The 18,118-nt window shown below is 40.9% G+C and overlaps 1 protein-coding gene across 2 annotated transcripts in view; it reads right to left on the bottom strand.

Annotated features, from left to right (window-relative positions):
- PRKCA (protein kinase C alpha) overlaps positions 1-18,118 on the bottom strand; it is a 154,317-nt gene that overhangs the window by 33,093 nt on the left and 103,106 nt on the right. Inside the window, exons 6-9 of one of the 2 annotated variants that reach the window (XM_080560601.1) lie at positions 15,111-15,267; positions 14,882-15,016; positions 14,074-14,170; positions 171-194 (exon numbers count right to left, since the gene is read on the bottom strand). In XM_080560601.1, the coding sequence (XP_080416727.1) occupies positions 171-194; positions 14,074-14,170; positions 14,882-15,016; positions 15,111-15,267 (413 nt within the window). The remainder of the gene's footprint in view (positions 1-170; positions 195-14,073; positions 14,171-14,881; positions 15,017-15,110; positions 15,268-18,118) is intronic. The other variant, XM_080560602.1, reaches the window with a different exon arrangement.

Raw genomic sequence — 18,118 nt, 5'->3', positions numbered from 1 at the left:
ACTTTTATGTTTGATAAAAGCACAGCATTGTCACAACCAAGTCAGCTTGCAGCAAACAAACCAGGATAAAGGCACGTTAAAGATAAATTAGTTTGCACTGGGAGCAGAAGAGTTAATCTTAAAAGAAAACAAGACATGCACATCATCTTACTTCTTTGGCTTGGACGCACCTTATCTCGGCCAGTTCTTTTGCCCTGAAACCACAGGTGAGATGTTATCTATTCAGCCCAAATGCACTTCTTTAGGGAGTTTTATAGAAAGTTACAGTGTGTTACATTGGAGAGTCTCTTGGGATTCGGTACATGTTTTCTGGGTAAGACAGCTCAGGTTTTGTAGTAAAAAATGCTCTTCGTAAAGAAATTCTTATGTGTAAAAATTGTTTTTTAATTTATATGTATAGCTGTTCTCCAAAACCTACTGAGAAGTGTGAAGCACAGGAGTGGTTTAGGGGGCAGTAATCCATCACAGCGCTCAGCTTTCAGTCGCACTATGTTCTCATCGAGCCTTTTCAGTGCTGGCTTCCAAAACTGCCAAATCTTGCTGCCAGCCCCCGCCGCCCTCCCTGCGCAGCTGCAGAAGGGCAAGGCCGCATCGCTCCCAACAACAACACGTTCCGGCCGCCACAAGGCCCTGCAGCACGCAGGGCACCGAGGATGTATTTCGTGGTTGTCACGGCAACTCGCTCTGAGCAAGTTCCCGGATGCCCGGCGGGGAGATCTACTGGTAACGGGTTTTCAAGAGGAGAAAGCGGTAAACGAAAATAATATTTAATAACAAGTCCGAATTCATGTTGCTTGTGGGGAGGTGCGTACACATTGAGTACGTGCCACTTCTGTTTGGAAACAGCACGCTTACGGCCACGTTTCATCTGCTACTTGTTGGCTCCACTGACACCTACCGGGAAGAGAAATGGAGAGCCTTGCTGCCAGCAGCTGAGCCTCCTGGAGGCTGGCATCGCTGCTGCTCACCACACACCAGCCTCGTCTCCCCTCCTCGACCGCAGAGCCCACCTAGCACACACTGCTCTGCCTCGTTCAGCTGTCAACAGCGAGTGAGCGATGCAGCATCGGAGAGCAGCACTCCCGTCAGTCTCCATCACAAAAAAATTACAGTTTTGACAGGCCAGCAGTCTAACGATTAACTGCCCAGGCTTGCTGCAGGCTTTATCTGGGGTCCCAGAGCTTTCTTGAGATCAGCTGAGCAGGAACATCCTCTTGTCATGATTCAATCTCTGTGTAAAACTCTGACAAAATCCCTGCCTCTCACCCTGCAGTAAGGCTTCCCCAGCTCCTCGCTAGACCCCAGCACGCTCCTCAGATAACAAGTTGTCTCAGGCTAGGCTGCCTCGTTCCCACTGTTTCCTATCCTGATTCTGAAATTAGCCCAAAGCCATCGCAGGGCCGTGGGTAACCTTCTGCACATCACTTCCAAATGCTGAGCAGCCACTGGTGAGAAGCAAGGGAAGGAGCAGCCAGACGGTCCCGTTCGGGTGTCACTGCGGCAGCCGATGCCCACTCATGCCCGCCACCGCCTGGACTCGGCACAAGGAGCATCGGAGCAGCTCCGATCTCGAGCAGATGCTCAGAGATGTCGCTGGCAGAACTGCAAAGCTCACGCTTGGGTTGTAGAAAGGAGAAACTGAAATAGTTGCTCAGAAACTCAGGGAAGGACAAAAAGCCCTCTTAGGGTTTCTAGTCATGAAAGCTCGGTGGGGATTTTGATCAGCCTAACAAGTTGAGCCATTAGCAAGCCTTTAATAATCTAAATAAAGCCAATAAATTTCAAGTCACAATCTGGAGGAAAAAAACCTCCTCCTCAGTGAAATGTGCTCCATCATTGTGGCAGCTTGTTTCTTATATTATTGCATTTCCAATTCCATGTAATTATAGATGTTGTGAAGGGCTATCAATTTCCTACTTTATACGACTTAATTGTCAGGATGGTGATAACTTGAAATGAGAAGAGTTCATTTCTAAGCCCCAGCAAGACCTAATACTTCACCAGACTGAGTTTTAAGCTCAATAGCACAACTTAATGCAAGCTTATAACTCACTAGCAGAGTTTTGTAGTCATGGAAACAACCCAGAAAAGAGAAAGTTACAGCCTGGGCTCGGGATGGTTTAGCAGCCCAGCAGCTCTAACCAGCGAGGGGACGGCGCGAGCACCAGTTATCTCCTGGTCCAGCCTGAGCTCTTGATCTTGCTGTTAGGTCGGGAAGGACGCAGGGAACTTCCCTCACCGTTTTTCCTGTCTGCCTATGAGATGTGTGCTCAGCAACCTAGGGAGATGGTTTTGCACCACATTGCCTGAGAAACAGCACAGCAGACACAGTGTCTGGCTCTTGCACTTCTTTCTGTCGCTTAACAAATGCTTCTAAAGAGCGATTCGTCTTTGTTCCCGAGCTAAACAAACTAAATTACAGAAATGTATTGCGCTAGTGGATGCATACACCCATACTTTTGTGCCCAGCAAGGAGCACACCGCTGCTGCCCAGAGGACACCAGCTTCAGGTGCTAAGAAATAAAAATGCTATATATAAAAAATGAAGTAAAATGAATTTTGCTGCAATGCTCCGGAACGATGGTATCAGAGCATAGACGAATGACCTGGGTTACAAATAACAGAAGAGAAAACACCGTGTCCCACAAAGGATGCTGCGTGATCACTAAAATCGAATTATTTTGCCTAATTCTCCATAGGCACTGCTCGTGGTAAGCAGTGCCTCTTCTAACGCCCTGCAGGTTCACAGGCCTGCACTGAGATGGTTTTACTCCGTGACTCAGAGGTTGCCAGCCCTGTGCGTGTCCCCCAGCACATAAATCATGGCAGAGGCAGGCAGAGGGCTGGGAATCACGGATATCACCCGCAGGCAGAGGTGACCTGAGCAGTACCAAGGAGGGCAGAGGCAGAACTCACGCCTACAGCTGCAAGCTCCTAAATATTTTGACTGGGGGAAAATGATCATAGGTGCCAGATAAAGAGACTTGTACAAAGGGCTGTATGAAAAACTTACAGTGAATTTTATCAAATAGCCATTTAATGTAACGGGTTCGGATCTTTACAAATACATATAGACGCAACAATTTGCATCTTTCCATGTCCTTCAGGACTTCTGCTACAGCCAGCTTTTTGCTCTGGCTGCTATTCTGTGTTCTTTACTGACCCCTTGTGGTTCCTACCTCAGAGCAGAAATTATTTTCCCGAGCTCAACATTACGGTCAAGGGAAGTTTACTCAATATATAAGCTACAAGAGAATCCTAAAGGACAATACAACAGCTTATTATTAAATACCATGCAGCATCTTGGCAGTGCTGCTGCTTTGGGGGGTTTATAACCACGTGCCTTATTTATTTTCTTTTACTTTTTCAGTGGTGCTGTGTAGAAGTTAAAACTGTATAAAGTACTCGAGTAAGTGACTTCTAATCAGATTTGTCAGGGACAAGATAAAGGTAACCACATCCCCTAGAAAATGCAGACAACAGAGTCAAAAGACTATGGAAAAGGATGCATTTATCCTAAGAATAGGATGCATTTATCCTCAGAATACCAGTTTCAGGGGATATCGCCCTGTACAAGGGACTTCTGGCTGTGAGCAGCCAAATCTAGAGAGGGAAGAGTTTCCAGCTACCCACTTGGCACCGTCAACGTGTTTAATCTGTTTAATAATCCTGTGGCCACCTGAGTCTACTTTGTTTTCTGCCTTTATTGCCAAACACACCATCCGCTGCAACAGAACAGCGTCTAACTAGATGGAATGTAATTAAAGAGGCTGCCTAGGAATAAAATTCAAGAATTCTCTCTGAAATATCCTGTGATAGTGGCAATAAAAACACAAACAGCAAATATAATTATATTGCTGGCTTTCCAGTCAGTACTGGAATAATGAATCCCTAAGTATAAAAAAAAAAAAAAAAAAGAATTGCTCTTACATATGCTCCCTCATTTTAAAACTATGCAAATTACTGCTCATTTTCAATAATAAAAAAATAGGGTGTAGAATTTGCTTTAAGCATAAAACTTATTTCAATATGGACAAAAACTAAAGTTCCGTTCTAAAGCAATCTTCAAAGACTTCAGTTCTACCTGATCTGAGTGCAAATCCCTGCACAAAATCCTCAGGGACGAAAAGCTGCAGACAAGCAGTGATTTTAAAACCTGGGGATCCTGTAACCAGGTCGCACTATGTGATTAATTAACACAAACACACACATACAAAATCAAGGTGGTTTCTGCATGATGTTGTGAAAATAAATTAATCTAAATATATACTTTGCTGGGCGAACAAAAGCAGCATAAATGCATGATCCTTACTAGTATCTAATAAACAATTTATAAATAACTAAGCTGTTTGACCTTGCTCACAGCGTTCTCAAATTTTCTATGATCTTTTAAAATCATTTTTGTACATTTTATTTATTTCTAGCTCAGAAGTGTTACATTATCCTCAGGAACACAGCCTTCCTTCTTCATCTGCTCCTGCTGTTTCCTTTCAATTCCAGTCTTGTAAACTTGGGAACATAACCTCCGCAGCAGTCCCACATAAACTGATTATTGACAGAATTATTACCAAAGATATGCTAATGTCAGTGGCGATTAGCTTGCAGAATGCAGCATGCAGGGATGCTTCTGAGCTTAGGCTGGTAATGCTAAGTCCCTGGCAGCAGCAAGCTGAATGGGGATTTGGAACAATTCAGAGAGGAAAGACAGACAACAAACAAGAAAGCTGGCTTTTTTTTTTTTCTCATGAAGAAATGGAATTCCCGAGTCTTGTATCACAAGACTGCCAACTTTCTTTGCTGGGATTCATGTTTGTAATTCACAAGGACTGAGCGAGAATTTTGCCTATGAAGCAGCAGTGTGTGAAACTGTTCAGCTCTTTTTTTTTAGGTGCACTCCTAGGATGAAACCAAAAGTGGACCAAGAACTTTTGTCAGTTTAGATCAGTACACTTCAGGGCCTGGGTTTTACACTGGAGTGACACCACAGCGTTAGACATTACTGTATTTATCCCAGCTGCATTTTCTCAGGGTAGCTTTGGCTCTGTCAGTGCAGCTTAAATGGGCTTTGCAATACCCCGCTGCTGAGATTTTTCCATCTACTACTTTTTCTGTCACACTTCCATGTTGATGGGTTCTCCCCTCAATTATTACAGCTAAATACACTACGATATACTGCATAAAAGTATAGAAAGTTATTTATTTAAATGCTACCTATAAATTGTTCAAACAAAATTGTTTAAAAATATATTTCAACAGAGAAGCTTGAAGCTTCCCTGCATTAAACAAGTTTCATCAATGAAACCAACACGTGATTTTATTTTCAAATAAGAGGAGGTGGAAAGGACCGAGGAAGGGTAACTCACCTTCTGAAAAGCTTTTCTGAGAATAAGATACCAGAGAAAGGATGAAGGTTAAGAGAACATAAGTTACTGATTGTATGACAAATACGATGATTACTGCATTAGGAAATATTTGGCAATGATAAATAATCTCTTTTTTTTCTGGTTCAGTATTAAAATATTTGTTAAAATCATACTTTAGTAATACAAACAACGTTAAAAAAAAGATTTTTAAATTAAGTCTTTTAAACTCTGGGCTATAAAACCTAAACTGCTCTCGATCAACTTAAACTGTAAAAGTATTATCAGAAGATGGCAATGGCTTCAATAACTGTAGGTTCTTAGAACAGTTTACAGTACAGGAGTTTCACATTTTAATTTAAATTGTAACTGAACCCACGTATGAGACTGGAAGTATGATTTGTGTCAGTAACTTTTGCCCTAATAAAGCAAGAAAACCTGATGGAGAGACACTACATGCAAATGAAAAGTGCAGATGTGTATATTGTTAATGCTGATATGCGTCGCTTATGGCAGTATTTCAGTGAGACGGCAGTTAGTGAAAGAAGTAAAATTGGAAGTACCACATGGACTAGCATTTCAGGTATCAGAGCATTTGTGCATAGGGGTATTATCACTTACAACATAGTATATCCCAGCTTACATATAGTATGTAGCACATTATATCATGATACATGCATGCTATTTACCATGTAAATTTATCTACTTAAATATCCAGTGAATGTGCGAATTATTTGATCCGTGGAAGTTATTTAAAGTTCCACAAGTGTATTTCAAATTACAGATGCACCATTTTCCATGAGAAGGTGCCATTCATTTAACCAAGTCCTTCAAAATGAAAGGCACACTGCAACTGCGGAGGTCTGCTGACCCATTTTTGTAAGTCAACTTCTCATCTGGGGACAACTTTGTGGCAAATTATGGAAGATGCATACTTTATTTTTTAAAATTACTGTTTTTCTTTAGAAGAGCTTGAATTAGAGATTAAAAGGAGTGCATCCTTAAAACACTGTGAGAATGAAATTGAATTTAACAAGCTTCAGACACTCATAGAGGCGGCTTTGTGAAGAGAAAGGTGCAGAACGCCGAGGAGAAAACTACCTTGAAGAAGCAGGCATTGACATGACAGTCCTGGGAAAGGCAGGCAAGGAGAAAAACTGCTGCATTAGTAAAGGGCTTGAGAAGCCAAGCGACATCAGTAGCGCAAGTCAACAAATAAGGACACGGCAGCGAGAATACAGAGATGGGCGCACCTGCTGTGCGCAGAAACCTCACGAAAAAGAAACCATGGCATTAATCACCCTGGCAATAAGGAGCACAGTGCAGCAGAGCACAATGAAGTGCAGGTCTTTGTGTCAGCTGCTATTCGATGTTAACTGCAATCTTGTGCATCCATATGCTTCGTGCGTGAGACATTCCTAACGCCCTTAAACCACTGAAATGCATAAAGCTGAATGTACAGATGTGTGAAGTTCGGGCTCCTATCAACAAACACACACCGCGGACAGGGGCCAGCACAAAAATATTTTTTGTTTTTGCCTTGTTTTGAGATATGCATTTAAACTGTCTTTATATATGGGATAAAGAAATCCCCGTTACCAATGCAATTTTCTACATTCTTCATCTTAATAACAACACATATAGTGAGAAAAAACTCACAGAGAACTCACCACCTCATAGGAACCAGGACTGAAGAGGAATGTCCTCTGGTTAAGAACGTTCAAATTCTCTACTTTTAAATATGGTGAGTGGATGGGAAACCTCCGGTAACTGCATATGGGAATTCCCCATGCCAAATGGTAGTATGGAACAGATGGAGTCATCTAACAGCATTTCTATACTGCAGCAGCAAACTATTCTCTAATGATTAAATATGCACAATTTAAAAATAGGAACGAGTGCCACAGCCAAAAAAAGCAGCTTCTCTTTTTATATACATAAAGAGTGTGGATTGATGTGCCAGTGATATTTTGGCTGGTCATGATTTCAGTATACTTAGTGCCTGTTTCCTGGAAAGTAAATTTAATCTTTTCTTTTACAGTTTGAAGCATCAGCAATGTTATTTCTCTTTTCCTTGTCACCTTTGCTGAACTGCCTGAAGTCACTATTATTGCCTCAAAATGGGAACACATACAAGTTAGATATGGATATGGCAGAGATCATATCTTTTATTTATTTCAGAAAAACAAAGAGTAAAGTGACTGCAGCATGACAGCTCTGGGGCAAAAGCACAACCATCCTTCAAAGGCTTAGAAGAAACGTCTTCTTCACAGCCCTTACAGAACTGTGCACAGAAACCAGAAGACAGAAGAATTTAACTCACAAATTAGCAAAATCTGAAGCTCCCCTATGGCTGCCTTTTTTTTTTTTTTTTGGAATGAAAATATCAGATTTAATTAGGAAGCTCCTTGGGTTCCGAGGAAGCTGCTGAAGCAGTCCCCGGAGCCTCCTGCCGAGGCGCTGGCCACACGGCTGCAGCACTCGTCCGCAGCCCACACCGCTCCGGCATGTCCCGGCTGCTGATGAAAGGAAAAAAAGAAAATGTCCTTTTGACCTAAAACTGTTGTGAACGTCAGAAAAAATGCCAGATTAATGCAGAAAGTACTGGCCCTCTCCTTTCTAATAACACAGCCAGAAGCTGCTTGAAAAAAATGAAACGGAAGGGAGTGGTAGAGATCCAAGAAAGGCAGCATTGCAGCGAAACAAACCGAAATGATTTACCCATGTTCAGAAAGGGAATGATAAATAAATGAGTTTCTTTAGCACTGACTATAACAACACTGAAACTCATCAGAGAGCTCTGAATGTGCCTTGAAACCTGCAGACATTTCCAAATAGTGTTTAACCCCAGCTGTGCTGCACGGAGAGAGGCCTGACTCCGTAAATGAGCGCTTGCTCTGGGTGCAGCACATCCACACGCCGATCAGGATAGGCTACTTAATCAGGAATTCAAGCCTGCATTTACACTTGCTCGAGGATTAACACACAAGTTTGGTCAAACAGAGCTCTGCCCTGCGTACTGCGGGAGGTTAGTGGCACATAAGAGGCAGAAATATCTCAGCTCCTGCGTCACTGGAGAGGGGCTAGGTATTTATAACCAAGCCTGATGGCCAAGCACCACACTGTCCCTGTTCTCGTAATTAAAATGGTGAGACATTTAAAAAGACATTTTCTTTAGCTTGGTAATAATGGGTATGTTTAGAAGCACTGAGATGTCACCAAAATGTCACTGACTGTAGGCTTCCAGTTTTCAGATACAGTATCTACCCTCATCTGAACTCTTTCCTCTCTCCTTATGTCTCGATCTGCTTGTTCTGCAAAAGAAAAGTACAGTTGTAGCCTGTATACAGCATTCCTCATCGATTCTGGCAGCACAAAGCAGCTAAAAAGCAACTCATGATGAGCCCTGAAAAGAGCCGGGACGGCACGGGGTGCCCAGCCCCACAAGTGGGGAACTGCACAGCCAGGCCAGCTCACCGCACCGAGCTGGCAGCAAAAAGCCCATCAGGAATATGGCCAGGAATAAAAGGAGCTGCTCCTGGGTGCTTCCTCTGCTACCTGGATCAAAGCGTAAAGCCAGCACGAGCCCTTTCCCTGGGTACTCTGCCTGACCTTTCTGCCACAGATGGTTTTACGGGCCTGGCCCACAGCATCGACCGGTGGATGAAAATGGTTCCTGCTTTTCCTCACACTGACCAGAAATTACTTTGCAGAAAAAGTACTTATTGGGATAGCTTTGTCTGATTACTATGGGGTGATTTCGTTGTCATTCACTGAATGAAATGGACTGGTACAAAACCAGCAGCCACGAAAAGCCAAGTCCCATGCTTACCCACAGCTCAGAAGCACTGGAGGCGACAGCAGTGAACAGCTCCTCATTTCCAGCACCGTGCACCAAGCACACCCAAAGACCACACGTGAGAGGTGACAGGCACTGGGGGGCAGCCTCAGCGGAGCAGCCACCCACTGCAGGCTGTCCCAGTGTGGGACTGGGAGAGGACAGGGATGTCCCCAGGGAAGTGCCTCCCAGGGTCCACGGGAGCGGCTCCGCGTGGACGCTGCAGCAGGGTCGATACTCTTGGGAATCAAGGGAACGCCGTGCTTTGCTGAAAACCCTCTCACAGCCACGCTAATGGGAACAGATAGAGCAAAATAAAATGTCCAGCATCTTAACGGTAGGCAGGAGGAGGACCGCTATGCATCCTCCCTACGGATGCCTTAAAATGAAGGCTCTGCGAGCAGCAGCCTCCTACCTTCTAACAAATTGCTTGGGTCACTTTAATCACCAAACTCGGGTGGCTCACATCACTTAATGTACCATATACTTGGTAAATACATCCACACGTAAGGATTATAGCTACTCTGTTCTCTTTAATTAAAAAATGAACATTGCTATGAACCACAGCAGCTGTTTTATTTTTAATAACATTTTCCGTGATGGCGATGTGTAAAGAAGGGGACAGACAGAATAATTAACCAGCCTATTATTAAGCCAGGATGATTCTATTCTTCTTCTAAGGTGATATTTAAGTATCAAGAAGTGCTTTATTAGGCAGCAAATTACAGGAAACAGGGCTTCAGAAATCAGAAATAACTTCCTACAGGAGAAGTTCAGAATTTACACATTTATTTTCCTCAAATAAAAAAAGGAGCAATGTCAGAAATGGCAAAAATATTTTACTGCTCAAATTGTAATGAGGTATTAAAACTACAGTAAAGCTGCATTATTTCAATATCCTGCTTTTTTTTATTCTAGGATGAGCAAAATGCTGTACGAGGAAAATAAGGATACGACAAATAGTGCTACTGGAGAGCAAAGCCCTGGCAGTTCGGGTTCACGCAGCCACCTGGGACTGGTGCGAGTTGCCTTGGAAACCTCAGCCCGAACAATTACGGAGCAGCCACAATTATTCTGAATATGCCTGTTGAGAATCCAGTTTCGTTTTGAGATGGCCACCAATAATGCCATTGCGGGGAGAAAACTCACAAGCGAAGGTTAAAACCAAATGAAAAACAGTGACAGATTTTATCCTGCCTCCACTTCCTACAGGAGTGTATTTTTATCTCGAAATATTAATAATGATGTATCATCTGTAAATCACTGAAGACAGATTTGATCATACTGCTGAGTGAACACATAGTTGATTCATAACTTTTAGAGATAGGTGAGATCCAGAAATATGTAGATTTAATAAAACTGGATGTATAGAAAATAGTGCACCTATGCAGAGCATGCCTCAACTTCCATGTACTGCACAACCTCATCTAGGAATACACAGACAGTATATAAAAAGAAAATCCTCATAGCAGTAACTAAAAATACTTAGTGAGGTCACTGCATGACTCCGTTAACGAAACCCTCGTCGTCCTCACCTCCTCCTTCCCAAACTTGGCCCATTTGCTGGGCAGAATCCCAAACTACTGGGCACAGGTCGGGTGCTCGTTTTTCAGCTGCTTTAGATCTGGCAGAATGGGTCACACACAGACTTTTTCTAATAACAAAATACATTTTACTGTTCAAATTACAAATGCACGTGAATAGAACGTTTTGATTTTTTTTTTTTGATTTTTTTTGGAGTATTATTATCAATCCTGCATAGCTGTTTTATGGTAGACTTGCACTGATAAATGACTTCTGTGTCAGGAGGTCCGGTAAGTAAAGCAGCATACTGATGAGATTTGGGTGACTTCAGTAAGAAGTCTGGGTTGTTAAAATGGAGCCAGAAGGCTGTGATAGGATAGTGTAAACAGCTGAAATCAATCTGAGCCCGAGGCCACATCTTAACCATCTTTGTGGAACTAAAGACACGGACAGACATTAAAAAAATTGTCATTGATTTAAATGGGACGTAGCTCCTAAGAGCTTGTGGAGGTTCTACTAAGCATATTGCTAAAGCTCAGACTTAAGGGCAAAGTCGGTTTTAAGATTGTTTTAAGACTTAATAATAATTTTGAAAAGAACCTGAAAATATTTTATCTTCCTTAATATAAGCTAATGAAATTCTCATCCTGAAGTTTCTCTATTCTTGTTCTTCTTTATTTCTTAGGTTTGTTAGCACTCTTTACTCTGAAGACTACCATTATTCATTTTAAATATTTTGTATTATTAATCCAATACTACTGTAGAAATAGTTGTAATTTTGTTCTCAAAATTAAACGAATGTCGCTTGGCTATCAATCACACTGTCACACTCTGAAAAGCAGAACCAAGAACCACGAATTGAGAGTTGGATTAGCAAGCGCTCTGAAATTATTCTTTTCTATAAACTGATAAACATGAAGATAGCTCGGTATGACCTCTCTTGGTCTATCCATATTTTTAACCTTCCTGCCAACACCCCCACCTGGTAACATGGCTGTCAAGAGACTTCCTGTAAGGGTTCAAAGCTGATTTCAGAACAGTGGAAATATTTATTTAGAAGATGCTGTTGACTCACAAATAACACTTCTCAGTGCTCTCTACTTGTTCCTTAGCATAGGGTACCTAAAATAAAATGACTTTGTAAGCCAAGATCTAAATGATAAGAAACATAATGTAAAAGATGATCAGAGCCAGCACTACTTATGTACCGTATCAGAATAGCTAATAAGTTAAATACCACCATTCAGACATCTGTGCTGTTACTTTTTATATGTCATGACAGTAATTTCCCCTTGAAACCAACTAAGAACATTACTGAGAAGGTGCTGCTTTCCTCTGTTCCTTCTCACAATGGTAGACTTCAAGCGGTTGAACCAAAATTCTTTTACTGTGTAATACTTTGTTATACTAGCCTTGGTCCAGTTATAATCACACATTTTGTCTGGCTACAAATATTCACATATAGCAGCACTAGGTTTCATAATGTTCGTTATGCGAATCAGTACCAATATTGCAGAGACACTGTGTTCACTGAAAACCTATTCCCTTTCCCTGAGCAATTTGGACCACTAAGATGGTGTCAACCTTGCTACCTGCAGAACAGGGAGAGCCTCGAGTGCACAGTGTGGAAGCTGAACTAACTAGACTTTGAGACAGATTAATTATTTCTGAGACAGAGCTGACCCTATGTGAAGCTGCGGTTTCTCAGACCCAGTCCAGGAGCTTTACGCAATGCAGCCTCCCAGGATTTCTACACCACTTAGTCGCAGGACTTAGATAAACCCTGACTACTCATTCTGCATTTACAGTAGGCTCTAGAAAAAAAAAAAAACAAAAAAACCCTAAGAGATTATAAATTCAGTATGCAAACATACCACATGTAATTACTGACATTTTAAAACAGACATTTTTTGTGACTTGTATTTTTGTGCTGTCTCTGTCCTGAGAAAAAAAATAGGTAATTTCCATAGCTCTACCACTAAAATACACGTCCACCCAATTCCAGACTCCGTATATTGCACAGAGACATGTAAGGGGTGAAAAGAATTACTTTTGAAGTTATTCTTTCTAGGGAGGATAAAAGGTAAATATGATCTTGAATAGAAAATGACCTAGTGCAGTGAAATAAAATCACACTGGTCAGATCACAATTGTAAAGAAAGGAAAATGAAATGGAGATTAAAGTACTTCTCAAATGTAAAACAAAAATCATAGTTCATGCTGCAGACAAAAGTATGGTAGCTGATCCAAATGTGTTCAGAAGAAATTGAAGCACCTTTTCTTTTTCTTTCTTGAAAGTTGAACATATGCCGTTTTTCCTCACTTTCTTGGGTTAACCCATCTTTTATAATAACAATGTAGAATTCTGCCTGATGGTGAACATAAAAAATTGCCATTTCAGGTTGAAAGAAACAGCCTTAAGCGTTTGTTAAGCATAACAGGTACATTAATTACTTTTTGGATAAACCGCTAGACTAAAGTTGTAAATGTTCAACTAGAAAAAAGAAATCGGTATTTATTGGAATATTTGAATTCATTATTGCATATGCAACTGGAAGGAGTACTCGGATCAGCTGAATCCAGTACAACCATTGCCAAAACACCTCCATGCCCAAACCATTCTTGTTGCTGGGTTTAATGGACAGCAAGTATTTTGCCGTAATACCACTGCAGTTGTCAGAAGAGGCTGGCTAAGTCTGTTCATTAAGAAACGACTCCTTTGCAAGGCACGGTGAGACCACGCCTGTGACTACCAACCACTCCAACGTGCACTGCAGAGGGCAGGAGGACTCTGCCGAAAATACTGTTTTTCTTCAGTGGTTCTTTTCTGTACATAACCGGCAATACCACTCCTCCTGAAACTTCCATACCCACATGAGAGAGATCAGAACTTCAGGTGACAGCCTTCTACAGAGACTTTAAAGCTCCAGTTAGTCAGCAGTTGTAACTGTTTTCTCTTAAAAAAATGTTCAGTGTGAAACATTTTAGGTAATAAAATGCTGCTGTTTCTGAGACCTTTGTTTTTCAAATTATTAAAGATACTGGCAATAATCGCTTTTGCAGATTTTGGAGTAAGCATTAAAAGACACACTGAAATCATTACACATTCCTGACATGAAATATTTTACAATACCAATTTATAAGTGTCGTAACAGAGAAGAACTGTCAGATAAATGATGCTACTGTTGAATTATCCCCTCGCCCCAATCTTCAAGAAACCCAAAGGTACATACTGCTGACATAAGCAACAAAAATAATAACACTATATAACTTTGAACAGTTTTTTTTTTTTTGGTAATAAGGTGAAAACTGTATGCAAAATACAGTTGCATATTTATGCTTAATCCTCACCTCAAACTTCTGTCGAAGCTCTGCATTTCCATCTTCATCAGCATCTGGAATTGGAACATTATAATATTCACCTTCTTCTTGATTCAGCAACTTGTACCTGTAAAATATTTGAGTAAAGAAAATATCGTTACATTTTTATTTATTCCTTTTGGATTTAAAATCTGATTTAGGTGTTTGTACCAATGTCACTTGTATGTAAAGAACTGTTTGCCAAGTTCTAAAGCAAACAGAGAAACAGAGTATATTTCACCTAGCTTATATCTTTAATCACAAACTATCTGTCAAGGCACTGTAATGTACAAGGATTTCACTCCAATCATCCTGTAATATAGTGGAAAAATCAACCTTGAAGAACCTTTTCTCCAGTGCTTCTAAGGCCCTAAACAATTCTCTTCAACGAGACATACTTTTTGAGAAGGTTTGATAAGTTCTATGCATGGTTTGGTAGGTAAGAAGATGGCATTTTATAAAATCAGTTCCCATGTACTTTGAACTTGTGGAGCTATATATATAACTGATATGCTTCATAATGAATATATCATATTTGTGATAAAAATAAAACACATATCACAAGACCGTGTACACAGAATTGAGTTTGCAGCAACTCCTGGCTCCAGCAGAAGCTTCATGAACATGACAAAAGAAAAGAATTCCTTTAATTATCCTTCTTTGTTATACATAGCCTATGTTTCCCGGTTTTGGACACATTTTCAGTGATCTCATAGCATGAGATACAGTGAAAAGCCACAAAAAATGTAATTATACTGAAGAAAAATACTATTTCAAAAGTCTCTCCAGAAACTCTTACCATCCGCTGGCTGGCATTTTCATAAGCTCTGACACCCCGAATGAAAGAGATCCCATAAAATCATTTCTGGTTGTTCGATCCCAGTCCCAGACCTCTACGGATAACCGTCGATCTTTGTCTGTAGGTTTTAGTTTACTAAAAAGAAGCAGAGAAGAAGCATTTTCAATGCAAAACTCAAATAAATGATTCAATACTTAAAAGGTATTGTATTAAAAGGGGTTAAACTTACAACGTGAATGACTCATTCCAGTGTGGATTCAGAGTAGAACGAATGGTTTTTGTTTTTTGTTTACTTTCATTCTTGGGATCAGGGATAAGTTTCAGTTTAACATAAGGATCTGAAAGTCCATTTGGATCCATGGGAATTAGGTTTTTTGCTTCTCGCACTGTCAATATAAAACAGCCAGCTGATTTGCATGGGATTACAAATCACCATTAACAAAGTAGTAACAAAGTAGTAACCAGAGGAAAGAAACATGTTGAAAGATAAAACAAATAAGATGCAAAACCCACTTGTCAGACTTGGCATGGAAGAAACTAGGTGTTGTAAAGTAAGGTTGCACTTGGTGATATTTATAAGGATGGTAGAGAGAAGTGACAGGAGATGAAAGGAATTCCCAAATGGCGTGCAGCTCCTGGGCACCTCTTTTCTGCAATGGAATGATTAAATGTCCAAATCCATCTTTCTAGAGTTTTAAGCCAGAAGCGTTTCTTTACGCTTTGATTTACTGATCAATCTTAGGTTATACAGCTACAGGACTATCAGCCAAATACTCTACAAGTGATTGTCGGATCCCAACAGATTTCAAAGGACAGGTTGTTTTATACAATCTATCACTGGAAGCTATCGATACCAGACTTCCCTCGGATTCATTGCTCATTAGTTGTCAGCTGGAATCACTGTGAGCATCGCCACGACAGCACACAAAGTAAAAACACAGAAAAGAGGAATTTAACTTTGGCTTCACCAGAATATTAACGTAGCTTCTATTTTCACAACACCAAAATAAAGCACAAAAGGAGTTAAAGAATCTCACGTGGCTACTGATCCTGAGACAAGAATGGCCAACAACCCGCCTGGGGTGGCATTCCCCACCAGGCCGCATCCCTACGCGGAACAAGGAACTGAGGCAGTGGTGGCTTATGACCACATTTATTGGGGGTCTCGGTAACTTTTGGGGTTTAGTCTGGCTGGAGTTACAGCAACAGCTGTGGAGCTTTGTTAGGTAGCTCAGAAGTCACTGCAGAGGCGTGGAGTATTTCCATGGATAAGCAGACAGCACTTCCCTCCCTCCAGCAGGGGACCGGCCTAACGCCCAGTAACATTTACATGGCACGTAAGGCTTTATTGTGTGTCAATGGCATTCAGCCATCAGCTTCTGCTGAACTTCAGAGAAGATTGAATTTCACTCGTGTTGGGAAAAAGTCCCACCCAAACCGGTCAGGCTGCAACGAACCGCAGCTAAGAGGGATCGAGTTATCGAGTTGGAGATGAGAAATTCAGAGCCTGTGACTGGGCATCTCAACATCTACTGGGGCAGCAGAGAGCAGGAAACGGCTTTCATCTAGGGATTCCTTTGTGAGGTTCCTATTTTAAGATCAAAATTGTTCCTGGAAGGAAAATCTCAAGCAGCTTTGAGAGTGACACAGTTCCTAAGGTATGAAGAAAGGCCAGCAATTAAGAGTGAGTCACTAGAGAGATTATCCTGGATTGACAGTGCACACAGCTACTGCTTTCACAGTGTCAGCATCTGGAAGATTTTTTAAATTTCATCTACCTAACTGAAGAAAAGAAATCTAAAAGGAAAATTAGGAAAGATCAACCCTGAAGTCACCTAATACTACTTGATGGAGAACGTTTCTCACAAAAATTTGAACTTTTGCATCACTTAAGAACTCAATCGGAACTAATGCAAAAAAAAAAAAAAAAAAGGATATATATGTATGATATATAAATATAAAAATCAGGATCTTCGGTAACAGATAGTTTCTATTGGCTCAAGGCACCCTTCTCCTTTCCCCCCAGTCTGAATGGCATTTTCACATTATAAGCACAAATTATAGAAATCTCCAGGATTTCCGGCAGTTATTTCCTAGCATGGAGTCTGAAAGGCATCCAAGCAACGCAGACATTTTATAGTGCATTGTTTACTCTCATTAGGTATAGAATAATGAAGGGGGCAGTTTTTGGACAACAGTCAAATGACGTATCAACCAGCTGAAGCACATCTTATCAAAATGCCCTTTGCCCTCCCTTTAAAAATAAAGGCATGGTTGTGTTGGACTGGCAACTGCCCGGCTGCTGCTGAAAGACAGAAAAAGAAGGACAATGAAGCAGAGGACAGATATTACTGTGCTTTACTTGAGGACAGTGAGAGGAGGGATTGTGAAGTGTTGACAACACCCTTGCTATAACAGAGCGGGTTCTGCTCCATCCCCTATACAACACCTCATCTATTTGCTAGTTGCATGCACCTAGCTCTGGGCTGACATTTTTCTTTTACACAGTGGTGAGAGTGGTAGTGCTCAGAATGACCGCGTTCTTCCAAATGACACAGCCGCTAAGTCATCTTTTAGTGCAAATATACTACTCACTATTTAATTTAGGGTGTGGAGGGAAAAGTCTTGGAGGAAAAAAAGGCTGCTGCCATGGAAAATGCATAATTTCAAACAACTTGAACAGTGCTGTTTCTTTAATGAGAGAGTTAGGTGTGGTAGAAAAAGTTGGAAGAGGAAATAACAAGTATAACTGGTACCTTTCTGGTAGGAATATCCAAAATACTTGTAGAAAGAAGCTCTTTCTAAAAGAACTACTTATTTGGAACATACTAGTTTGAGTGCATTTGTCAGGATAATTCTCATGCAGAACAGATATCCTGATGTAAATTAATTATTGAAATTAGATCATGTCTGGAAAGGAATTGCATTAACTTGAACCAACATTTGATAATGATTAAGTTATTTTTCTTAAGTTTGTGCTTTTAAAATGAGAGAAAGAAAATGCTTATTGGCTAAAATTTTAAAATCAAATGAAGTAACATTGACTAACTACATTTCCCAAATAATTGTACCAGAAAAAATATATCATATTTCAGAAGAACAGAACAGAAGAAAGCATCTTTCTTGCAGAGCATTTCATTTGCCATTCTTCACAATCCCTATACCAAGCTGAAAGGAGCTTGCACCAAGGAAAACGATAGCTTTTGATATAGAGAAGAGCCTCCACTCTCATAAGTC

Source organism: Anser brachyrhynchus (genome assembly GCF_964034855.1).
Source record: "Anser brachyrhynchus genome assembly, chromosome: 18".
Taxonomy (NCBI): domain Eukaryota; kingdom Metazoa; phylum Chordata; class Aves; order Anseriformes; family Anatidae; genus Anser; species Anser brachyrhynchus.
This window is presented reverse-complemented; position numbering and strand designations above follow the sequence as displayed.